The sequence below is a fragment of the Acanthopagrus latus genome, chromosome 22 (assembly GCF_904848185.1).
Source record: "Acanthopagrus latus isolate v.2019 chromosome 22, fAcaLat1.1, whole genome shotgun sequence".
In the NCBI taxonomy this organism is placed as follows: Eukaryota; Metazoa; Chordata; class Actinopteri; order Spariformes; family Sparidae; genus Acanthopagrus; species Acanthopagrus latus.
Genome location: NC_051060.1, coordinates 22,650,525 through 22,670,243, shown reverse-complemented (window position 1 = coordinate 22,670,243; position 19,719 = coordinate 22,650,525). Strand labels below are relative to the sequence as shown.

At 45.0% G+C, this 19,719-nt stretch overlaps 1 protein-coding gene across 5 annotated transcripts in view; it reads left to right on the top strand.

Annotated features, from left to right (window-relative positions):
• The window catches only part of ccdc85cb (coiled-coil domain containing 85C, b), a 48,317-nt gene that overhangs the window by 17,551 nt on the left and 11,047 nt on the right, over positions 1-19,719 (top strand). For 3 of the 5 annotated variants that reach the window (XM_037087411.1, XM_037087410.1, XM_037087409.1), the window contains 2 exons: positions 15,265-15,344; positions 16,524-16,565. In XM_037087411.1, coding sequence (XP_036943306.1) covers positions 15,265-15,344; positions 16,524-16,565 — 122 coding nt within the window. The remainder of the gene's footprint in view (positions 1-15,264; positions 15,345-16,523; positions 16,566-19,719) is intronic. The other 2 variants (XM_037087413.1, XM_037087412.1) reach the window with 1 other exon arrangement.

Sequence of the window (19,719 nt, the reverse complement as noted above, 5' to 3'; positions counted from 1 at the left end):
CAAGAGATTGATCTTTAAAAAGTAAACAGCATATGTTCCTGTTTGCTAATCTGGAGCTTTTACGCTAAGATGATTAAAAGGTTTGATAAACTTGAATTTACAGGAAGGTCATAAAAAGGCTAAAGGCTCGTTGGGAGCACAACAAATTCAGCATCACTTATATTAAACCATATAAATCTATTAGGATTCATCTTGATCTCCAGAGACAGCTTATGAATAGCTTCTTCTTCCCTGCTGTTTCCCACCCCTCCATCCCACCACGGGTCCGTTAGTAAGATCCACAGAATCGGAGGGACCACCTGGTCACCACCGGCCCGCTCTGATCTGCGTCACTCACGGCTAACGTGAGCTGACGCAGCGGCTCCCAAAGGACAGCTGGTTCAGAGGCAGACAACGGAGGCCAGGCGGTGTCAGACCAGCGTAGAGTTGTTGGCTTGTTGCTGTTGACTCATCCACGGTGCCTTTTGACTGTAGCTGCAAAGGTCTCTGGGATAATGGAGGTGTGCCGGCTGACTCTGGGTAGATAAACAGCCTCACAGCAGAGAGGGGAACCGGGTGTTTGCTGGGCAAAAAGGAAAAGCCAGAAATGGTTCAATTTGGAGGATTGTTGTAGTCATCCAGGCTGTTGACGCACTGAGTTTGTAATATCACACAGTATTACCGGACATGTTGACACCTGGTACCTTACATAATCTGTACAGCTGGGACACGCTGCAGTTCATATCTGACAAAAGAAAATGTGTTTTGCTGCTGAACGTTGGTTAATATTCATTATATTTGGTAAGCAGCCTGTTTCTTAGATGGAGTGAAACAAGACTGAATCCACTCTTATGTGTGGATGTGAGCACCTGGTTAGCTTAGCTTAGCTTAGCTTAGCTTGAGTTTGTTTAGCTTTGTGAAAAGGCTGAAACTGCAGGAAGCTTCTAGCCTCATGTTCTTGCAGGGTGTCAGCATTTCTAAAGCTCATTAATTAACACATTGTGTCTTTTCTTTTTTCAAACTACACAAAGACTGAAGGGATAAAGCGATGATCTGCAGGTTTACCAGGGTTAATGTAGGATTCTGGACTAGTTCTAGATAGCTGTTTCCCCATTTAACTGTCTTTTTGGGAAGCTAAGCTAACAAGCAAACAATCTAATAACCAAGGAAAATTGCATAAAATGTCAAACTAGAGCTTTAAGATTTATAACCAGTGAATTAGTTAACGTATTCGCTAGCTAGATTTAGTCCCACTGAGCGGGCTGCATGTCATCTTACATTTAGTCCGAAGGAAAGTCATCGATTTTGGACTTATTGTTGAGGTTCGCTTCAGATCCAGTTTTTTTTGAGGGATTCATCACATCAAATGTTCCCGGACTCTTCGCCCAGTAGCCTGACTAATTTCTTGAACCATCTCCCACAAATTTTAAATGGCTTTTGAAATCCAGTGGCAGCACATCGGCTCCAGCCGCAGCTGCAATTTTCCAGTCGCAAACAATTTTATTTTATAGTTTGGGAACACACTTTTGCTGTTTTGCATTTGGTTTATGGGACCCAGCCTCTCGAAAAAACAAAAACGGTCTTCAAAGTCTGCGGGCTGTTAGATTGATGGGGCGGGCTTAAGGATTCTTGCCCCGTCAGAAGATGCATCAAACCCAACTCACGCTGTAACCACCGCGCTGTATAAATGATAGCCATGCATCATAAAGTACGACAGCGTGACTTGACGACCTGACGACGGGGTGTCAGGGGGGAGGGAGGTCCTGGATAATAAAATTACAAGTTGATGAGTTTCTATTAGGTTTTACGAGGTATTTATGTGTGTGTGTGTGTGTGTGTGTGTGTGTGTGTGTGTGTGTGTGTGTGTGTGTGTGTATGTGTGTGTGTGATGGAGTCCTGCTGCACTGTAGTCTTCATCACTTTGATTCAGGGCAGGTTAACCATCTGGCTATAAACCAATAGTCTCCTAATGGAATTTGTTGCTGTGATTCTCCACCGTGTGTGTGTGTGTGTGTGTGTGTGTGTGTGTCATGCTTACATACAAGCTACACTAATAAACCTAATGGCCATGAAGTCAGAGGTGGGCTGTAGGCCTATTAAAAAAAAAAGGACGGAGCGCTTCAGGGCTGCCGTGGCAGTTTTAGAATCAGAGCCCTCATGATATACCGCAGCACGGACGAGCTTGACATTTAAAGCCCTTCCCTATACGCGCAGAGATACAGGATATAATGTAATACCATAATCCACTCCCATCATCCGATCACATGTAATGCCCTCAGTTTTAAACTTGTTTTACAGCGGCAGCAGCAGCAGGAGTCGTTGCTGCCTCCAGGCTGGTTGAAGGCTTGATGTTTGTAACGACGGCGCCTGATGAAGCCGCTCGTTAGCATCAATTAAATGTTTATTGGTGTGATTAATCCCCATCGCACGACGTTGAGTTGCTGCTTGTTTTTATCGATTGTATACTTTGCAGAGCGCTCACGCACACATGCTGCCAAGTACACACTCAGTGTGTGTTATAGTTAAACTGTGACTTTTAAGATCTTTCTGGAGCTTTTATTAACACTGTCTGCAAACTATTTTAACTTCTGCAGGCTTCAGCTTTGCATCATGGGAAATATACTAACCTAACATGAAAACTGTCTTTAATATGTGAACTTAACCTTTCTTATACCTAATTTGTCTCCACACCACATACTTAAAACCCTCTTAAACTATAGAATGAAAGTCTTGAATTAATGCTCATCGTGTCTTTTCGTGTGACCTAGATTCTGAAAGTGTGGCACTGAGCTGTTTGAGCACGTTTTTTTTTTTTACATTATTTCCAAGACATTTGCACAAGAATGAACCTCAGATGATGTAAACATGATGGAAATATCCACTTTATTCACAACCTCCGTGATTCCTTGTGGGAACTTTGGGTGCAAGTTGTGGAGACGTGACTGCACTTTGTCACGTTTAGTTTTAATCGATACACCAGTTGAATTTGTTGTTGACTGGATAAAGTTATCCTGTCGCCACACGGCTAAGGTATGAAAACACAGGTTGCATGGTTAAACTGGAAACAATTAGACAAGATCAGACACCTTGTGAATGCCTGGCAGCTCCGATCAGACGCGAGATGATGTCAGGAAAAACATGTTGTCGGTGCAGCCCGTCTCACGGCGCGCGCCCCGACCCAACGGTGGCTTGTCAGGGCTCGTAAAAGTTTACCTCTGAGAGAAAAGGTCGCTGGCATTTACGCCCACTTGACTCTTCCTGTCTGTGATGTTTCACACCTTCGACTGCATCTTTCACACTCGCAGACGTACGTAGACGCACATGTGCTTTCTCTCTCTTCCTCTGTCTGAAGCTGTTTGCCGTCGGCAGGAGAAAGGTACAATGTGTGCGTGTGTGTGTGTGCAGACACTAAGAAGATTAAAATGCTGTTTTACTGTCGCGTTTCAGACCCATCTGTCCTGCAGAACTAGAACGAGGATGTCTGCAACTCAAACCCAGATACATTTGCCACTTTTTTTCTAGTAGGTGGAAGTGAAACAACAGTCAAGGGATAAATAAATTCAGTGACATGGATAACGAGTCCTGGTGAGCTTTTGTTTTTTTGTAGAGCAGTCCTGGACGAAGCTGCGCAGTGGAGCTCCGAGCCAGCGCTAACCATTCATAATGGGATGTAACAGAATTCCCTTGGTTATTATGGCTGTTCCTGTCCTGTCTGCGCAGTATCTCTTGTCTGCCTACTCCAACTGTATGTACGTCTCGCTCTCATTCTCCTGTTTCCTTTCTAATGGCCTCTATATAGACGGCCGCGGAGCACAAGCGCTGTCGCCTCCGCTTAGTTTCGCCACATCTCAAAACGCCGACGTCGGGGCGAGTCAAAGGCTACAATCCAATTTCAGACTTGGTTGGGATGAGATAACTGTCGATCTGGACAGCGCTTATGTAAGATCTCTTTCTCTTTTGTGGCAATTAATGTGCCATTAGCCCTTTGTGGATCCCTTTTATCCATCAGTGCTGGGTAAATAGTCGGTGAAGCTCCGGATGACACCAGTGAATAGACGGGATTTTGTTTCTCTGAGTTGTTTTCTTGAGTTCGAGAGCTTCGCCTCCTCTCCGGTAAATAACACATTTTGATTTAAATTAAAAGGATTATACATCCTCGTGTTCTTTTTAAACTCATTTTTTAAAGTCATTTTTGGTGATTTCACATACACACACACACACACACACACACACACACACACACACACGTTGTCACCGGTGACGCTTTGTTCAGACACACAGTCAACCAAGAAGTCAAAGTCAACCAGATCTTAAAGATTTCGTCAGCACTTGTAATTAAAAAAAAAAAGCGGAGCCACAAGTTGAATCTTGCCCGCCTCCTTTACTTTCCTCTCTGATTTGCATCAGAATGAAATCAGATGTGGTTATTATTCATGTAAACAGTAATAAATAAAAAAAACAAACCAAGAGATGATGTCACTGGAAAGAAAAATATTTGCGCCGGATTGGAAGAAGCGTTGGGTTTTTTTTGGTTTTTTTTTTTGCAGACTGCATCAGAACCCACATGGCAGATGGGATTTTCAGAGGGGCCGATAATAAAGGGGTTCCAGGGTTGTACTTATTGAAGGAACATTCTCTGTATTTACCATTTAACTGCTAGCTGTTAGACTCTGCTTACATAAGCACAACCTTTGCCAGCTCAGCAGTCAGTCAGACGGGCTTTTAACGGAGCGGGGAAGGCATGCAGATTTATGCAAATGGAGGTTGCCATGGGGTTTTGCGGTGGTGAAACCGTGGTAACGGGGAGAGGAATGAGGTTAAAGAGGGCCATGGGCTCGGGGAGGACGTGCTCTACCCACAATGCCCCTCTGGTGTTTGTTTACACACTGCGGTGGGCTGTGGGTTGTGCGAGGTAAAAAAAAAACAAAACAAAAAAAACAGCCGTTTCCTTAAGCATCTGCTGCGAAGAGCCTTTCAATTGGGCGTCGCTGTTGATGACGTCCAGACGTTTACAGGCAACACGTCTGTTTATCTGCTGCTAAATTGCTGTTTTTTAAGTTGGCTTTTTCCAAATGTTTAGGATTCAAAGAGCGTCATTTAACTCGTAACACGTAAATACTCAATCATGCAGCAGCTCATCCCATCTGAATGTTCGTCTGATGCTGAAATGTATTCAAACAAAAAGGGATTGTGCAGTTGTTTGCCGCGACATTTGAACAAAATCAAAGAAAAGCACTGTAGCATAACTCTACAATGAATCTATGGCGTTAAACTGGATGTTCTCGAGTTTCTTGAAACTTGTTGCACCTCTTGAAACCGAAGAAGAAACCTCGTTGAAACTCAAGCAACTCTGTGCAGCAGTCGGATAGATCGCGACCTGGATGACCGAGAGTTGCCACCATGTTTCTCGAGCTGCTTGACTAATCCAGAGGAATGTAGTGTCCCATCCTTGAGTCAGTCAGGAGGTATGACCCTTGACTTTCAGTGTCAGGGGTCCTTGAGGGGTGACTGAGTGTGACGTAGCGTCAAGCTTTTTATACATCTGCTTGGAATAAGAAAATATTGATGGTTCGGTCGTGGCGCAGATGGCTTTCATGGAGTCCAATGTGCTACATGTTTTACCCAGAGTGCACTAGTCGAAGTCTGACTTACTGCAAACATCCTGTAAACATATTTAGAGTCCTGACTTTGTTCTCAACACAGAGTTTAACGGTCACATGCTACAAAACGTAACTGGTTTCCTGCAGTACAAACAATAGCTCGTAGCAAATCCATCTCCAAATGTCACTAATCTCTGTTTTGTTTCAGAGTGAACAGCCAACGCACACACACACACATTGGCAGTAATTAAGGGTGTGGACCAAATATAAGCCTGCAGCTTTGATTTTGTGGGATTAAACCCAACTGGCTGCCAGATTGCCATTCTTCTAGCCTAATCAAAAGATTAAGGGCAGAGGGCACCAGCGTTACAAGTAGCCCGATCATCTGCGGAATATAAGAGCCGGAGCGCTGCCGTTGTGTTTCTTATAATCAAGCCATGCATTTATTTTTAACTCAAGTTGTTTTGGTTTTTTTTTCCCCTTGTCAGCCTCAAAGTGTTCGACAACCTCTACACGTCGTCTTCGAGCTGTAACGACGAACATAATCACAGACGCAACACTAACTTCACACGTTCATCGTCACATTTTCGGCGCTGCGGGCGCGCGAAGGCGTCCGCTGACCCTTGCAAGGGTGCTGACGACGAGCCGAGGAGACAAGGGGGCGGGACGCATCGCTTCGCCGAGCAGGATGTGCGACAGCAAATGAGACGCGCGTCTGCTACTGTCTGCTGGAACACCTATAAATAAACCAGTTCTCTGTCTGTCTCTCCACTCGCGCTAAACATGTTGACACAGCGATCAATAGCAAAGACGTGGCCGATTTATACCGGTCTTCAATTTCCACTCGATAGACATTAACAACCTTTGATACATTAAAGAGCCCCGGCTGACCTCTGCACAGATGACTGAAGTGGGTGTAATTACGTGCGTATCATGCTGTGGTTAGTGTGCGTAATTGGATTAAGTCAATACTGATTATTCATCAGCTTCCCTTCTGTTTCATCCAGACAGTCCGATTGATTTATGTCGGGAAATATGGGAGGAAATGAGGTTCTGCGAGCTTCATGCGTGTCAGGTTGCTTGTTTTGACAAAGTGTGTGACAACCATCTTGGTAATCTCGCTGTCATGGACCATAATTTGTTGGGTTTTTACACTGCAGGAACTTTCTCAGGGGACCAAAGTCCGTCTGGGAGACTGGGAGTCTCTCTGTGACTTCTTTCATTTTGAATATTATTGATAAACTTGTTTCTTGAACTGCAAATCTGAGCTGAAGTTCTGACCACAACCCTCCTCTACCTGATCTGAAGTTAGGAAATCCCCTCTTCTGGTTCACATTTCTTTTTTTTTTCCACAGTGCTGTTTTTGTTCAGCTTACAAACCAAAGATAATCAATCTTGGTTGCACTCTTACACAAAACACACACATACAAAAAAAAGACAGAACTGCTACATTTTTGCCATTTTTGCTTGAAAAATGACTCCCAAGATATAGTGTGCGAGGTTCTTTATGAGAACAAGTCGACCATGGTCATATATTTTGTTGTAGTTGTGCACTTGCTTCATTCCAGATGTCTGCAACACTGTTCGCGCCCAGAGAAAAACAGTGAGACCTCAGAAAACAGAAGTTCATCAGCAGCGGTGGTTGTTTAATAATGAAGACTACGACTCCCACAATCCCACGCTGCACTTTTGTTTTCTTTCGTCTTCTGCTGTAACACACCTGTGCATCTGATTGATAAAACTGATTTTCTGTTAAGGAGCTGATTCCAAAGTTGTTTTCGAGGTTGACAGAAAAGCATTTTCTCAGCCAGAGGCAAATGTGAAGATACCCGGCAGAAAACACTGGTCACGACTCAAGTGTTACTCTTTAACAAAGAACACCAAGGTTGTGTATTCAGTGTTTGTGTGTGTGTGTGTGTTCAAGAGTCCAAGGTCCCCCCTCACAGCCAATCAGCAGTCTTGTTTCTAAAAAAAAAAAAAACTACTACCAGACTGGCTCAATGCACATAAGTGTACAAAAATATTCAAGAGCAGAAGCGGAAAAATCTCTTCTGGCAGTTTAGTATTTGGCGCAGATGATTCCTCATGCGGTCTGTTACCTCACATCAGTGGGGAAAAAAAACACATTCAGCGCTGATTTAAAGCCCGACTGAGCCGTCCCCGGTCGGGCCTTTCCTGTTGACGAGCGGCAAATGATTAAAAAGCCGATTTTCACCTGGTCAACGTTGGGAGAGTTGTTGATTCTCACGGGCGGCTCGTTTTTAAGTGTAATCCATTTGGCGCTTTGACTGTCACACTAGTCACTCAGCGCGGCTCTGCCTCTCCTCAAGCATAAAGTAGTACTGTGCTGTTATCACACGCAGGGACACACACTTACTAACATTCACATGCACATGAAGAAACATGTCTTGCTGCACACACACACACACACACACACCAGAGAGTGCGTGGGGAGGTGAGGCGCTCTCTCTTCCTTAGAGCGGGTGCCATGTCTTGTCAGATGGGGTTAGCTCCCCGCCAGCTGATGAGCCAGCCGAGCCTTTGAAGCCCTTCCAGGGGCCCGTGGTTTTTTACGTGCTTGGGTTGCCAGGTTCTGCCATCCGCCTCATTAATGCAGCATGGGTGCCCACTTAACTTGTTCAGTCTCTGTTCCTCTGGTCAGCTTGCCCTGGCCATGACCGAGCGCCGGGCAGTCGAGCAGAGGAGGCGCACGCACACACACAGGACGGCGTGCTCGCCAAGCACATGCGTATGTTAAGTGCATTTACAAACGTAAGAAGAGTTGCCGGTACGGACGCAGGTGTGTCGGACCCGTGCAGAGACGCCAATCTACCTGCGCTCGCTTAAATGTGCACGTCATTCCGCAGCTTTCCTGTGGAGTGTGTTGGAATGTGGCGACGGCTTCGAGCGGAGAAAATACATGCACACTGGTGGACTCAGGTGGGGGTGCAAGGGGTGGAGAGAAACCGGTAATCATGAGAGGCCGGCCTTTTAGTTGACTTTCTGTGTGAACTCAAAGACCAAATGTTTCATAAGTTACTATGAACTTCTTGTTGTTAAATCTGCCAGCGTTAGCATCGTTAGCTGCACAAGGTCTTTAGTCACTTTTCTCTGTGAATTTAATGTCTTCAGGTTTTGGATCGTTGTTCAACAGTAACTTTTAGCCTCGTGTACTTTCTTTCCCCCCAAAGCCGGCTCGTCTTTCTCTCTCTTTCTCCTTTGTTTCGTTTCCTCTTTCTTTTTCCACTCGCTGTTTTCATCGTTCCCTCCCTTTTTTTTTCCAGTTGTTAAGGTGGGCCTCAGCCACATTCTCAGTTTTTTCTTCTTCTTTTTTTTTTTTTTTTTAGCTGCTTAATGCAGATGTTTTTGGATTATAAATCAGACGTTTCTGTAGCCCGCCGAGCTCAGATTTCACAGAATTCACCGTACTTTGACTTGGGTGTTGGTGCAGAGAGAAAGGAAAGAGGGGGGAGAGTCTGTTTGGACTGTTTCTGCCCTTTTCTTCAACATCTTGAGGTAATTGACCCAACCTCCTGCCTTGAACACACACACGAACACACACACACACACACATATATACAGTATAATCACAGATGGGTTTTAAAAAATCCCCTCTCCTGCACAAACCCTCTCGTTTTTTTACATTTTTTTTTTACTCTCCCTCCCACACACGCGCACAGACGCACATACCCGTGCAGCCTACATGCATTCCCAATCTTAACGAATGCTCCACATAAGCGCTCATTCACACTCCCCACACATGCACACACGTCGCTGAGAGAATATCCGTGTCTCCGCGCTAAAAAACACTGCGATACAGCTGCGGAGGGGAGATGAAAGCCGGAGCCGAGCCAGGAATAATAAAAGCAGAGCGATATCAATTCACTGCAGGCTTTTTCTATGGGCCATGGGATCTGACTTGAAAACATAAAGGCAGAAAACCTGGTCTTCTTTAACCATACACTTCTATCAAAGCTACTTTGATGTAGCGCAGACCTCAGAGTCAACAGCGGCAGAGGCTGGTTTTGCTCCAGTCGTAACATTTCCGCCAGTATCGGCTCAGCCCGGTGTAAATGTGTACACGTGCGGTCTAATTTTAGACATCCTGATTTGTGCAGCATCCCTTTTCGCCAGCATGCCTGGCTCCACGCTTTTCTGCCCTTTTTTTTTTCCCCCAATTTGCTCATAAAAACGGCGGCCTGCCTTGACCCTCTGAATCAGCTCGGTCCCACCCACTGCTCCCATACTGGGGTTTGACACATATAGAGAGGGCGTGACGAAGGAAGAACAAATGTGGAGGTGGGAAGACAAATCAGAGAAACTGCAGGGCTTCAGACTGCGACCAGTTTTGGGGGCTAGATTTTATAACCAGGAGCTTCAGTGTGACCTGAACATGTGACTTTGTTTCTTAAAATCATCGTCGTCGCCGAGCGTCGGATGATGGGGGAAGTCCAAATGAAACCGATGGCTGTCTGGCTCTGTCGTAATAAATACACCCAGAAACAAATCCGGGGCCTGGAGGGCACTCATTTGAAAGTTGTCAGTGAAGTGTACATATGATTTGTAGCTAAGAAGCTTACAGCTGAGAACACATTGGTCCTTTTCTGAAGCCTGTGATGGATTTGACTCAGCTGAACCAACTCAAGGACCTCATACAAGCTTTTCCGCCCTTTTGAAGCGCATCGCGGTCGTCTCCCCTCCCGACAGATGGATTTCCTATCAGTGAAACTGTAGTGGATGGCGAGTTTAGATCCGTCAGTCGACTGTCGGCAAGGTCAAGAATTAACCATTTAACTCCCATCCTGTGGTTGTTCCCTGCAACAAAACCTTCTAATGTAGTCTTTTAGATTTGCATTTTCAGGGCTCCAGATGTATTTTTCACACTGGTTGCACTGTTGCGGCTTTTTTATTCAGGAGTAGGAGCTTATAATTTAGACACACATCCAACTTTAATTGAAATTCTTCACGTATCATGTGAAAGACACACGCAACAAGAAATTGTGACATTCTCAATCACACGATGAAAATGTGAAGTCGCACTTGACAGATTTCTGGGCGCACTTGTGACCAAAATAGTTTCGCCCTGGAGCTCGTCGTGCTTCTTTTCTGAGGAGACGCAAGAACCGTGTGGGGAAAGAAACCTGCATCTCGATGATGATGATGATGATGATGACTAACTGTGGCGTGAAGCGAACAGATGGGGGGGAGGAAGGATGTTTGTAGCACAGTAGGACACAAAGAAGAACTGGTTGATGTCGTGACCCTTAAAGGATTGCACCAAGATCTGGGCAGCTTAGCCTCCATTCTGCAAAAGTAATGACACAAATAAGTTAAGTTGCACTACTGCTCTCTCCAAAAACAAAAACAAAAAACAGTTGCACACCTTTTTTTTTTTTTTTTAAGAGCTGAAGAAACAAAGACAGTGGGACAATGAGAGGTTGAAGCAGAGGGATCTAATAAAAACAGGAAAGAGGGAAACTGGGGAGTGGAGCTCTGCGAGGAGGGAGTGGCCGCTGGAAGTGGGTCACAGCGGCATTGACGTGATGCGAAGTGACGCGCCGAGAGAAAGAGGGGGGGGGGGGGGAAACGGACTCGCGCCACTGTCTGCGTCACCTTCTCGTCCATCGTGCACACACACACACACACACACACACACACACACACACACACACTCACATTAGGAGCTCTCACGTGCTCGCAGTTCATTGGGTAAACAACACTTGTGCAGGGGTAAAAATAGCCCTACTTGTGCACCGTGAGGACAAGGTTCCCCCCCTCTCTCTTTATCTCTCTGTCTGCCTCTCCCTCTCTGTATTGTTTACCGCTTAGTTGGCCACTTTTACTTTCCTCACTCGATCAGCTCTTAAGATCACACTCGGGGTCGTGCATGAGTAATAACGGCCTCTCCCCGGACGCTTGTTGCGTTCGAACGAGTGGCTGCGGAGCGAGAGTTTTGCAGGGTAATTATTTTAGCCTCGGCTACAGCGAGGCTTTTCCCTCCAGCTTCCCGGAGCGGTGAAGGAGAGTTTGTGAAGCTGGAGGCGTGGAGGGGGGATAAAAGAGGATGGAGGAGTGGCGAGGGGGGGATCCAGGGAGCCACTTTAATTGCCTGACCCCCGTCTCCCACCAGGATGACTCTCGGAGCCGGGTGTTAAAGAGAGGGTGACGGCTGGATTCTCCCTGCAGATCCCTGCGGCTCTGTGCATGTGTGTACAGTGTGTGTGTGTGTGTGTGTGTGTGTGTGTGTGTGTGTGTGTGTGTGTGTGTGTGTGTGTGCGTATGAGAGGTGTCGGGGTGTTTTTCGTGCGTGTTTTTTTTTGTGTTCCTGTGAATGTTCCCACGGCGGATCCGCACATATTTAAGCAGGACCACTTAATCATGTCATGTGTGATGTTGAAGTGATGCGCTCTGGGTTTTAACACACACACACACACACACACACACACACACCCCTTGATAACACTTCAAAGGCTGAGAGACGGGGAGAGGAAGGGGGGGAGCTCTGGTATGTGACAGTGGGATTCCTCACTGTGGGTCAACTCTGGGTTTTTCCAGTCAAACAGAGCCGATATCGAGATTTATCTTTGATTACTTGTCTTGAGTTTTTGTTTAATTAGTTCTTAGGAGGAAAAAAACTAAGCCTGACACACACACAGATGACTTTTGAGTTTATTGGATTACTGATGGAGAGAGATCTCAATCTCTGTAAGTAATCTAAACATACACACCACTCCGGGGGAGGGAGGGAAGCGTCCGACATTTATATTGCGTCCTCCCCCCCTCTTTTTTTTTTTTTTTTTTCGAGGCTCCTCTCTTTGTTGTTTGAGCGCGCCGGTGATGACTGAAGGCCGAGGAACCTTCGTCCTAATCGGCTTGAGATCTGGCCGCAGGTCAGGCCAGCAGATGAATCCAGATTAGAGGGTCACAAGGCAGGAAGAGAGGATTAGCAGCAGCTCTGGCCACTGCGGCCTCCTCCTCTCGCAGCCCGAGCATCGAGCTAACCGGCCGACTGACGGCACTGTCTGCGCCGGGCCTCGGAAGAAGTCAAGTGGATGGACACGGAGAGGTCCGCGGGCCCAGCTGGGGCTACTGTCTCTTAGCCCTGTTTACACTGGAGGCCCGGGAGAGGATTCTTTTAATCCCAGACTTTATGGTATCATAGACTGGTGAACTGAATCCTTTTGACTCTGGCTTTATGTTACTAGATGCCGTGATCTTTAACATGGAGCATAGAGAAGGTTTTTTTTATTGTTTTCCTACTGATAAGTCGACACACTTTCATTATAGGCAGCCGGTCCAGTGTATATTAATGATAATGTAACGTTGGGAGTTGGTACAGACCGATTATCAGGGCTGATTTTTGCAGATTATTGTGTTTATTGTGGCGTCACTTTGCGTCATCATCGCAGCAACATCTTCTGTGTCTGTAGTCCGACTCGATGTTGAGCCAACGACGCTATCTGACTATCAACACTGAATCATCTGAAGCTGCGGAGTAACTAATAATTAACATTAGCAAGAAAATGAATGTAGTGGAGTGGAAGGATCATCAGTCTCCTCGATTACTTGCAATCGGTATCGATATTCGTCCTGGAAAAAACAATATCGGTCTGCTGAAGTGAGAGGACTTGTCTTTATATCCAGCTGTTTGAACACAAGACCTGCTGTATCTCAGGTAAAAAAAAATCCAGCTGGTTTGTTTAATATTTCATCCCGATCGTGGAAGCTTCTTGTTTTGAGTCGGGGCTCTGCGGAGAGTTGACCTCAACCCCTCTGTGTGAAGTGTAACATACTACATGTTAACATACGAGTGACACCAGGATCCTCCACAGGATGCAGGCTGCCGCTGAGTGCCTGCTGCTGATGCTGTGTTTCTGCAGAACAGCACCCCCTGGTCGCAAAGTGCTGATCTAACAAGGTGACGGTAATGACACAGGCTGGTTGGACTTAGTTGAGGTCATTTCAACAATCTGAGGTCATAGTTAGCATCTGTTTGTGTGTCTGTTATCCTTCGTAAGTGACTTCTCATCAGCTCAGCGTTTTCACCAGCAGCCTCCCCGTCAGCCGCTCCACTCTCTGCCTCCACTTAGAAAACAAAACAAAATGAGGCTGTGTGTGCAGCGCTGCGCTCCCCGACGAGCTGCCGCAGCGCTCTTCCTATGAGCGCGTCGGCTTTGATCCCACTGTAAATTAAACATGCCTTTTTAGATAACAGGCTCGGTGCCACCTACTGAGTCAAACCGCACCTCCGACTCCTCGCACGGCGTCTTCTCATCCCCCGGTTTGAACTTGATTCACGCAGACGCAGATTTGCTGCTTTTTATCCGGATTGTCAACAGTTGAGGGAATCTCCGCGGAGCAATTAGGGCCACAGTTACCTTGTTAGTCGAGCGTATACAGTATTGAGGCGCTTTCGCCGCAAATATCATTGATGTCTGTCTCACTGTGAGTGATTGACACAGGAGAATGTGTGCGCCAAACTGGGAAGTGGCCCCCGTAAAGTACGAGGTCAAAAGTTGGGTCAAGCGGCACTAATCTGGGTGGGAACGCTCGGTGCTTGACCCCTGACATCAGGCCGCGGCTAGTTATTTTAGCACATGAGGGCTTTGTACGAGGCACTTTACGTGGCAGATGGATTTGAAGAGTGACAATTGTGGCAGTTAACAGTTCTTAAAAGCCAACAGGCGCCAATTTACAGCTTTTGGACACTAGACAGGAAAAAAACTGAAAACCAGGAGGGGATCGTAAAGATGGCGTAAAGTTTTCAGTTCCTCAGAATCTGAGGACGTGAAGCTTTTCTCTGATGAACTACTGATTCTGGGAAATATCGTCCAAAAGTGGCCTTTCACAGATATCATATCGGGGTATATGTTGCCCGACATGCACAGATATGAAACCTTTTGTTTATAGCGCTAATAATAATACTGAAAACAATGTCTGGGGTAATTTATAACTGTTAAATTCCCAGTAAACTGTTGCACTTATGTTAATCAGCACAATAAAGGTGATTACTTTAAAATATCTCCATGATGTATCTTGTTTACCTGACATGTTTTATGGCCAAAATCATTAGGTAGAGTATTACTGGACTTATTACTAATACCTGTTATAACTTATTTGTCATTTTTAGTCTAATAAGTCAGGTAATTACTTAATATTTGCAAGCGAAACATCAGAATATTTGCATCGTCACTGTGCACATGTTGTGTGCTAATGTTAGCATTTAGCTAAAAGCGAGGCAGTGCCTAAGTACAGACTCACATTTAGCTGTTAGCATTTAGCTGTTAGCATGGCTGTAGACTCTTAGTCTAGACTACAAAAGTTACTGACTAGTTGTAAAGGGACATACAAATGATAATACAATTAATATTTCCCACTTTAATCACTTCTCGGCCTCTCATTTATCTACTAGAAATGTGAACATGTGGTCCAGTTTGCTAATCCAAATACCAGAATCAAACCTCTGCAGATTGTTTTTATGTTGTAGAAGAGTTATTTTGAAGTCTATGACGTAGACTTGTGAAAACTCTTCTTGCTCAGAGAGTTTTGGGGTCTCTAAAAGTGCGCAGCAACCTTCCGGGCTCCATGTTGGTCCTTCTGCTCCGGCGGCCGCGGCTACCTGTGTTTCTTTTTTTTTTTCTGTTTGAGCTCTTTGAAATGCTAATCTCTTCTCCTTCTCCTCCAGATCCCTCCTCCAACTATATCAGGCAGCTGGAGACGAAAGTGCGGATCCTGGAGGACGACAACAATAAGCTCCTCTCGCAGGTAAGCCCCGCACACGAGTAAACACGGCCCGGTCCAACCCGCTACTTGAACTAATACCCTAATGAAACGCCTCTTGTGCAACTTTCCGACTCGCCCGGAATCATGTGATGGGGCGGCCGTGATGCGATAAAGTAGTTTCCCTCCATGCCTGTGTGAAGCCGCCCCCCCACAACAAGCCTGCCTGTTAGTCGGAGAATATGTTTATCCATGTTTAATTCATGGGGAGTCGGTAAAGCTTCAGTAGCGAGCGGCGATGTTAGCCCCCGAGGCGAGCTGTGGGAGCGGGAGCAGAGATGAGAGGAGCAGGGAGGAGGTGGAGGAGGAGGAGGAGGAGGAGGAGGGGGAGCCAGGCATTAAGTGACGGTGACAGAATAAAACATTTGACCTTGCTCTGACTTCTCCCAAATTTGTGAGGATTGGAGGGGGAGCTGGGAGGGCGAGAGAGAGAGAGAGAGAGGAGGGGAGGTTGGATTTCTGGTCTGGTTCACTAGGAGTTCACATGTCAGCCTGTAGAGGTGTGCATTACGTACGTATGACAACAGACGGCTCGTTGTGAAATCTCTTACATATTAATTGTTCATGTTAGCAGCAGGTGGGGGGGGGGGTTAAATTGTGGTACGCTTCGAGGTTATGGCTCATTAATTATTAGTAAATACTCACACACACCGTTTCCCCCTCGTGTGTTCAGTTTCACGATGCGATTCGGTTGATTTGAATGCGTGTCAGGCCGCAGACGGAGCTGGTTTTAACGGTTTTAAAGATCCGGCACCTTTTAGTCTTTTTCAGAGTGAAGAAAGTTTTAGTTCTCTTCTCTTTTCTCTTTCTCCAATCATCTCCCTGCAGAGTCATATGTGAGGCAGAGAGCGTAGGCTGGAATCACTGATGCGCACAACCTGAATCTGAGCCTAATAATTAGCAGCTAACCGCTACAATTAGCTGCTTTGCGCTGTCTCGCGGCGGTTAAAGACGTTATAATACGACCCCCGGTCCATTAATAGTCCTTGTTCACATTTCAAGTGATGATGTGTTTCTCTTCTTCTCCTCGTCAGATGTGAGATTCTGGGAGGAGGAAGTTTAACTGCTCTACAAAGATTAGCTCAGCATGAATGCATTTCCTACCGTTGCTGTTGATAACGGCGCCAATTAATGAACCAACGCACTATGTTTTTCTCTCCCTAGGCTTATAGCCGGTATAGTTTATCACAGATACAGACCAAACAGGTAACTGTCCCTGAATGTCACTATCTATCGGCGCCTCTGCCGGTCGCTCGGTCGAGCCTCTTTTTGCCCTTTTCACTCTTTTATCTGTTCGGTGGTGGGACTTTTTTCTCAGCTTTGAGCTTGTTTGCTTTCTCCCACGCAGAGGGTGGACACAATAAAAGCAACACCTGTACAACGAAGTCCAATCACTTTTTAGTGACGTCAAAAGGTTAAATGTGTGTCGACACTCACAGGTGATGAATCTACTCTGTGGTGACGTTTAAAGGAAAACTTTGGTATTTTGACTTTTATGTCTTTACGCTGAATATGTAGCTAAAGCCAGCAGCTGGCTAGCTTAGCTTAGCTTAGCATGAAGTCTAGAAGTGGTGGAAAAGCTAGCCTGTCTCGATCATTATCTACTTTTTTAGTACTCTCAAACAAGGAGATCTCATGCATTTTCATTTGTAATCATATTAAACTGAATATCTGTATTTTTTGTAATGACAAAACATTTAAAGACATCTGTCAATGTTTTTTTGTACATCTTATAGATAAAACCTTGATTTATCTTGATAAAAATAATGGGCAGATTTAATGTTAGTTGCAGCCCAAAAATTAAACGTATATGTTGTTTTTAAATGTGTACAAAAACTAAAGTATACACTGAGTCCAGGAAGTCAAAGTACCTGGACTTACCCCTCAAAAAACATTCTGAATCAGACCCTCATCATAACTTTGTTTAGTGAATAAGCACCTTTAACAGAATGTCCAAATACGTCTTCACGGCCAGGCTCAGCTGCCTGGTGTTCCTGATATTTTGTCCTATAAATCAAAGTTGTGGCCTCAAACGTCACCACAGAGCTGAATCACCCGTGTGACGCAGTGTCGCCCTGCAGGAGTTGGACTGCATTACCTTGAAGGGGCGTTTGCTTCTGTGTCCGGATCCCTGTTTATGCACCGCTAGCATGCTATGCTAACGAACGAGCACAGGTGGCCCTGCTTGTATGTGGCCCCTTACCTTGGCAAGAAATCCTTCCTCTGTCCTTGGAGCTGTTTTTTTTTGCACAGCGCAGTGAGTGTTTGGTTCGGAGGTACCTCAGGTGAATGACTGCTACATTGTGCTTTGGTGCATAAATGACACACGCTTGTCCCGGCTTGTCGGGACGTCTGGTGGGCTGAATAATTAAAGACGAGGGGTGGTGGGGGGGGACACAGGTAGATCCAGGTATCTATAATGCATGGCTGACAACTGGTGTGTGAGAGAGTGACTGAGGAATGAAGGAGTGTCTGTCTGGAGTTAAAATAAAAATACTTTCTTGATGTTTTTGTCATGAACATACTTTGCTTTCTATCAGACTGTAAGCTGGGTAATGAAAACACAAATGTACTCCAGCAAATGTAAAAAAAACTAGAGCTATTTATCTGAACTCTTATACAAGAAGCCACTTACTGCTGTGCTTGAATACTAGCAGGTGGAATTGTTACAATGGATTAGTTGCCTCAATGGACATATTGCCTAACTTCCTGTGTTATGAAACCGGCCCAGTGGAAGTTGTATCGAGCCCGACGGAAACAATGGCCTCTTATCGCTGGAATGTTGACCCTCGAAACCGGCTCAGCCAAAAGGATTTCACTGTACTGAAGGGAGAAGTGAGCGAGTTAACAACGCGGTCCCACGGTAAACATTAGAAAAGGGCCCGCGCAGCACAGGTGTGGACACAATGAGAGGAACAGGTGTGCACGCCCAGGCTCAGACTGGAACGAGCCCGGGCCACATGCACGTACACGGCTCGGCGTCTCTCAACCGTTACTTATCTCTGTTAACTGGAGTGAAGTGTGAGTCGTTCCCCCTACATGCTCACTTCCACTTCATCATGAACGTGTGAGTGCTCGGTGTCACTCTGCGAGATTAATGATTTATGCGACAGATTCGGATGACGCTCCACCCGTTAGCTGCAGGCTAATTGAACTTGTCTTGTGAGAGTCCGGTGGATCTGAGTGATGAAGGAGGTTAATGAAGTCGCAACGCAGCTGATTTATTGACTGATAAATCAGATCGGATGTAAGAAGATAGATTGGAGCTTTCACCAAGTCGTTAATGCTAACTAGCTTGAAGACAAGAACCCTTTAAAAGTGGCCTCAGGTACGGTGCTGGTGGCCACGTTTGACATATTGTCCTTAAATACTGATGCTAAAGAACTAGCATCCTTACTTCACCAGTTTATGATCCATATTTAATCTAGTTAGCTGTAGCATTTAAGCAGAGTGCTGCAGGGATGCAGTATTTTTGTAGGCTAACTTGGAAGTTAGCATCGCCCTGGTTCCATCGACATGAAGCCTATGGGATTTTTCAGTTTTGGATTATTACAGAAAAATAAACTCTCTGTTTTGTTTTTAACCTTTGTTTTACAAATTATCTTTACTTTTATGATTTTTAAAGTGTAAATGAAATTAAAAAAGAATAATAAACAAAAAATAAAAAACATGAAAAATAGAATATAGAATTTCAAAAAATAATGATAATAATAATGATGATAATAATAATAACAATGAAGCTAAAATTGAATAAATAATTAACAAAAAATAAAAGTAAAGAATAGAAAAAAAAATTAAAAAGAAATTAAAATAAAAAATACAAATAAAAAGACAGACAGAAATAAGAATAAAAATACAAATAAAATAGTAAACAATAAACAAAATTATAAAAATCTAAAAATAAACAAATAAAGAAAAAGAAAAAGTTTATGATAATTAAAACATTTGTTCAGCAAGCTAATCTCCACTAAGCTAACTTTATTTTGTTTTTAAAGTGCAACGTTTAATGTCCCCAAAACCTCTGAAGTCATAGAACAAAATATGAAACTATCTTAAGTTTGTGTTAATGTCAGGCCTTATTTAAGGCATTCAACTGAAAACCCACTGACTTTGAGACAAGAGCACCAGAAGTGAAATAATGCTGACTTATAATGTTTTTTTTAGGGCTTACTACCTCGCCCACCATTCCACTAAATCACAGCACTGCTCAAGGAGCACGCTGCTGTCCTCTGCAACCTTTTGTCAAGGTGCCATCACCCCTGCTCCTCTTAACTCAGGCAGGAAATGATGCGTGACGTACACAGCTTCTCCCTGTCAGCTCCAAGAACGCTGTGATGAATGGATCGACGGAGGGACTCGA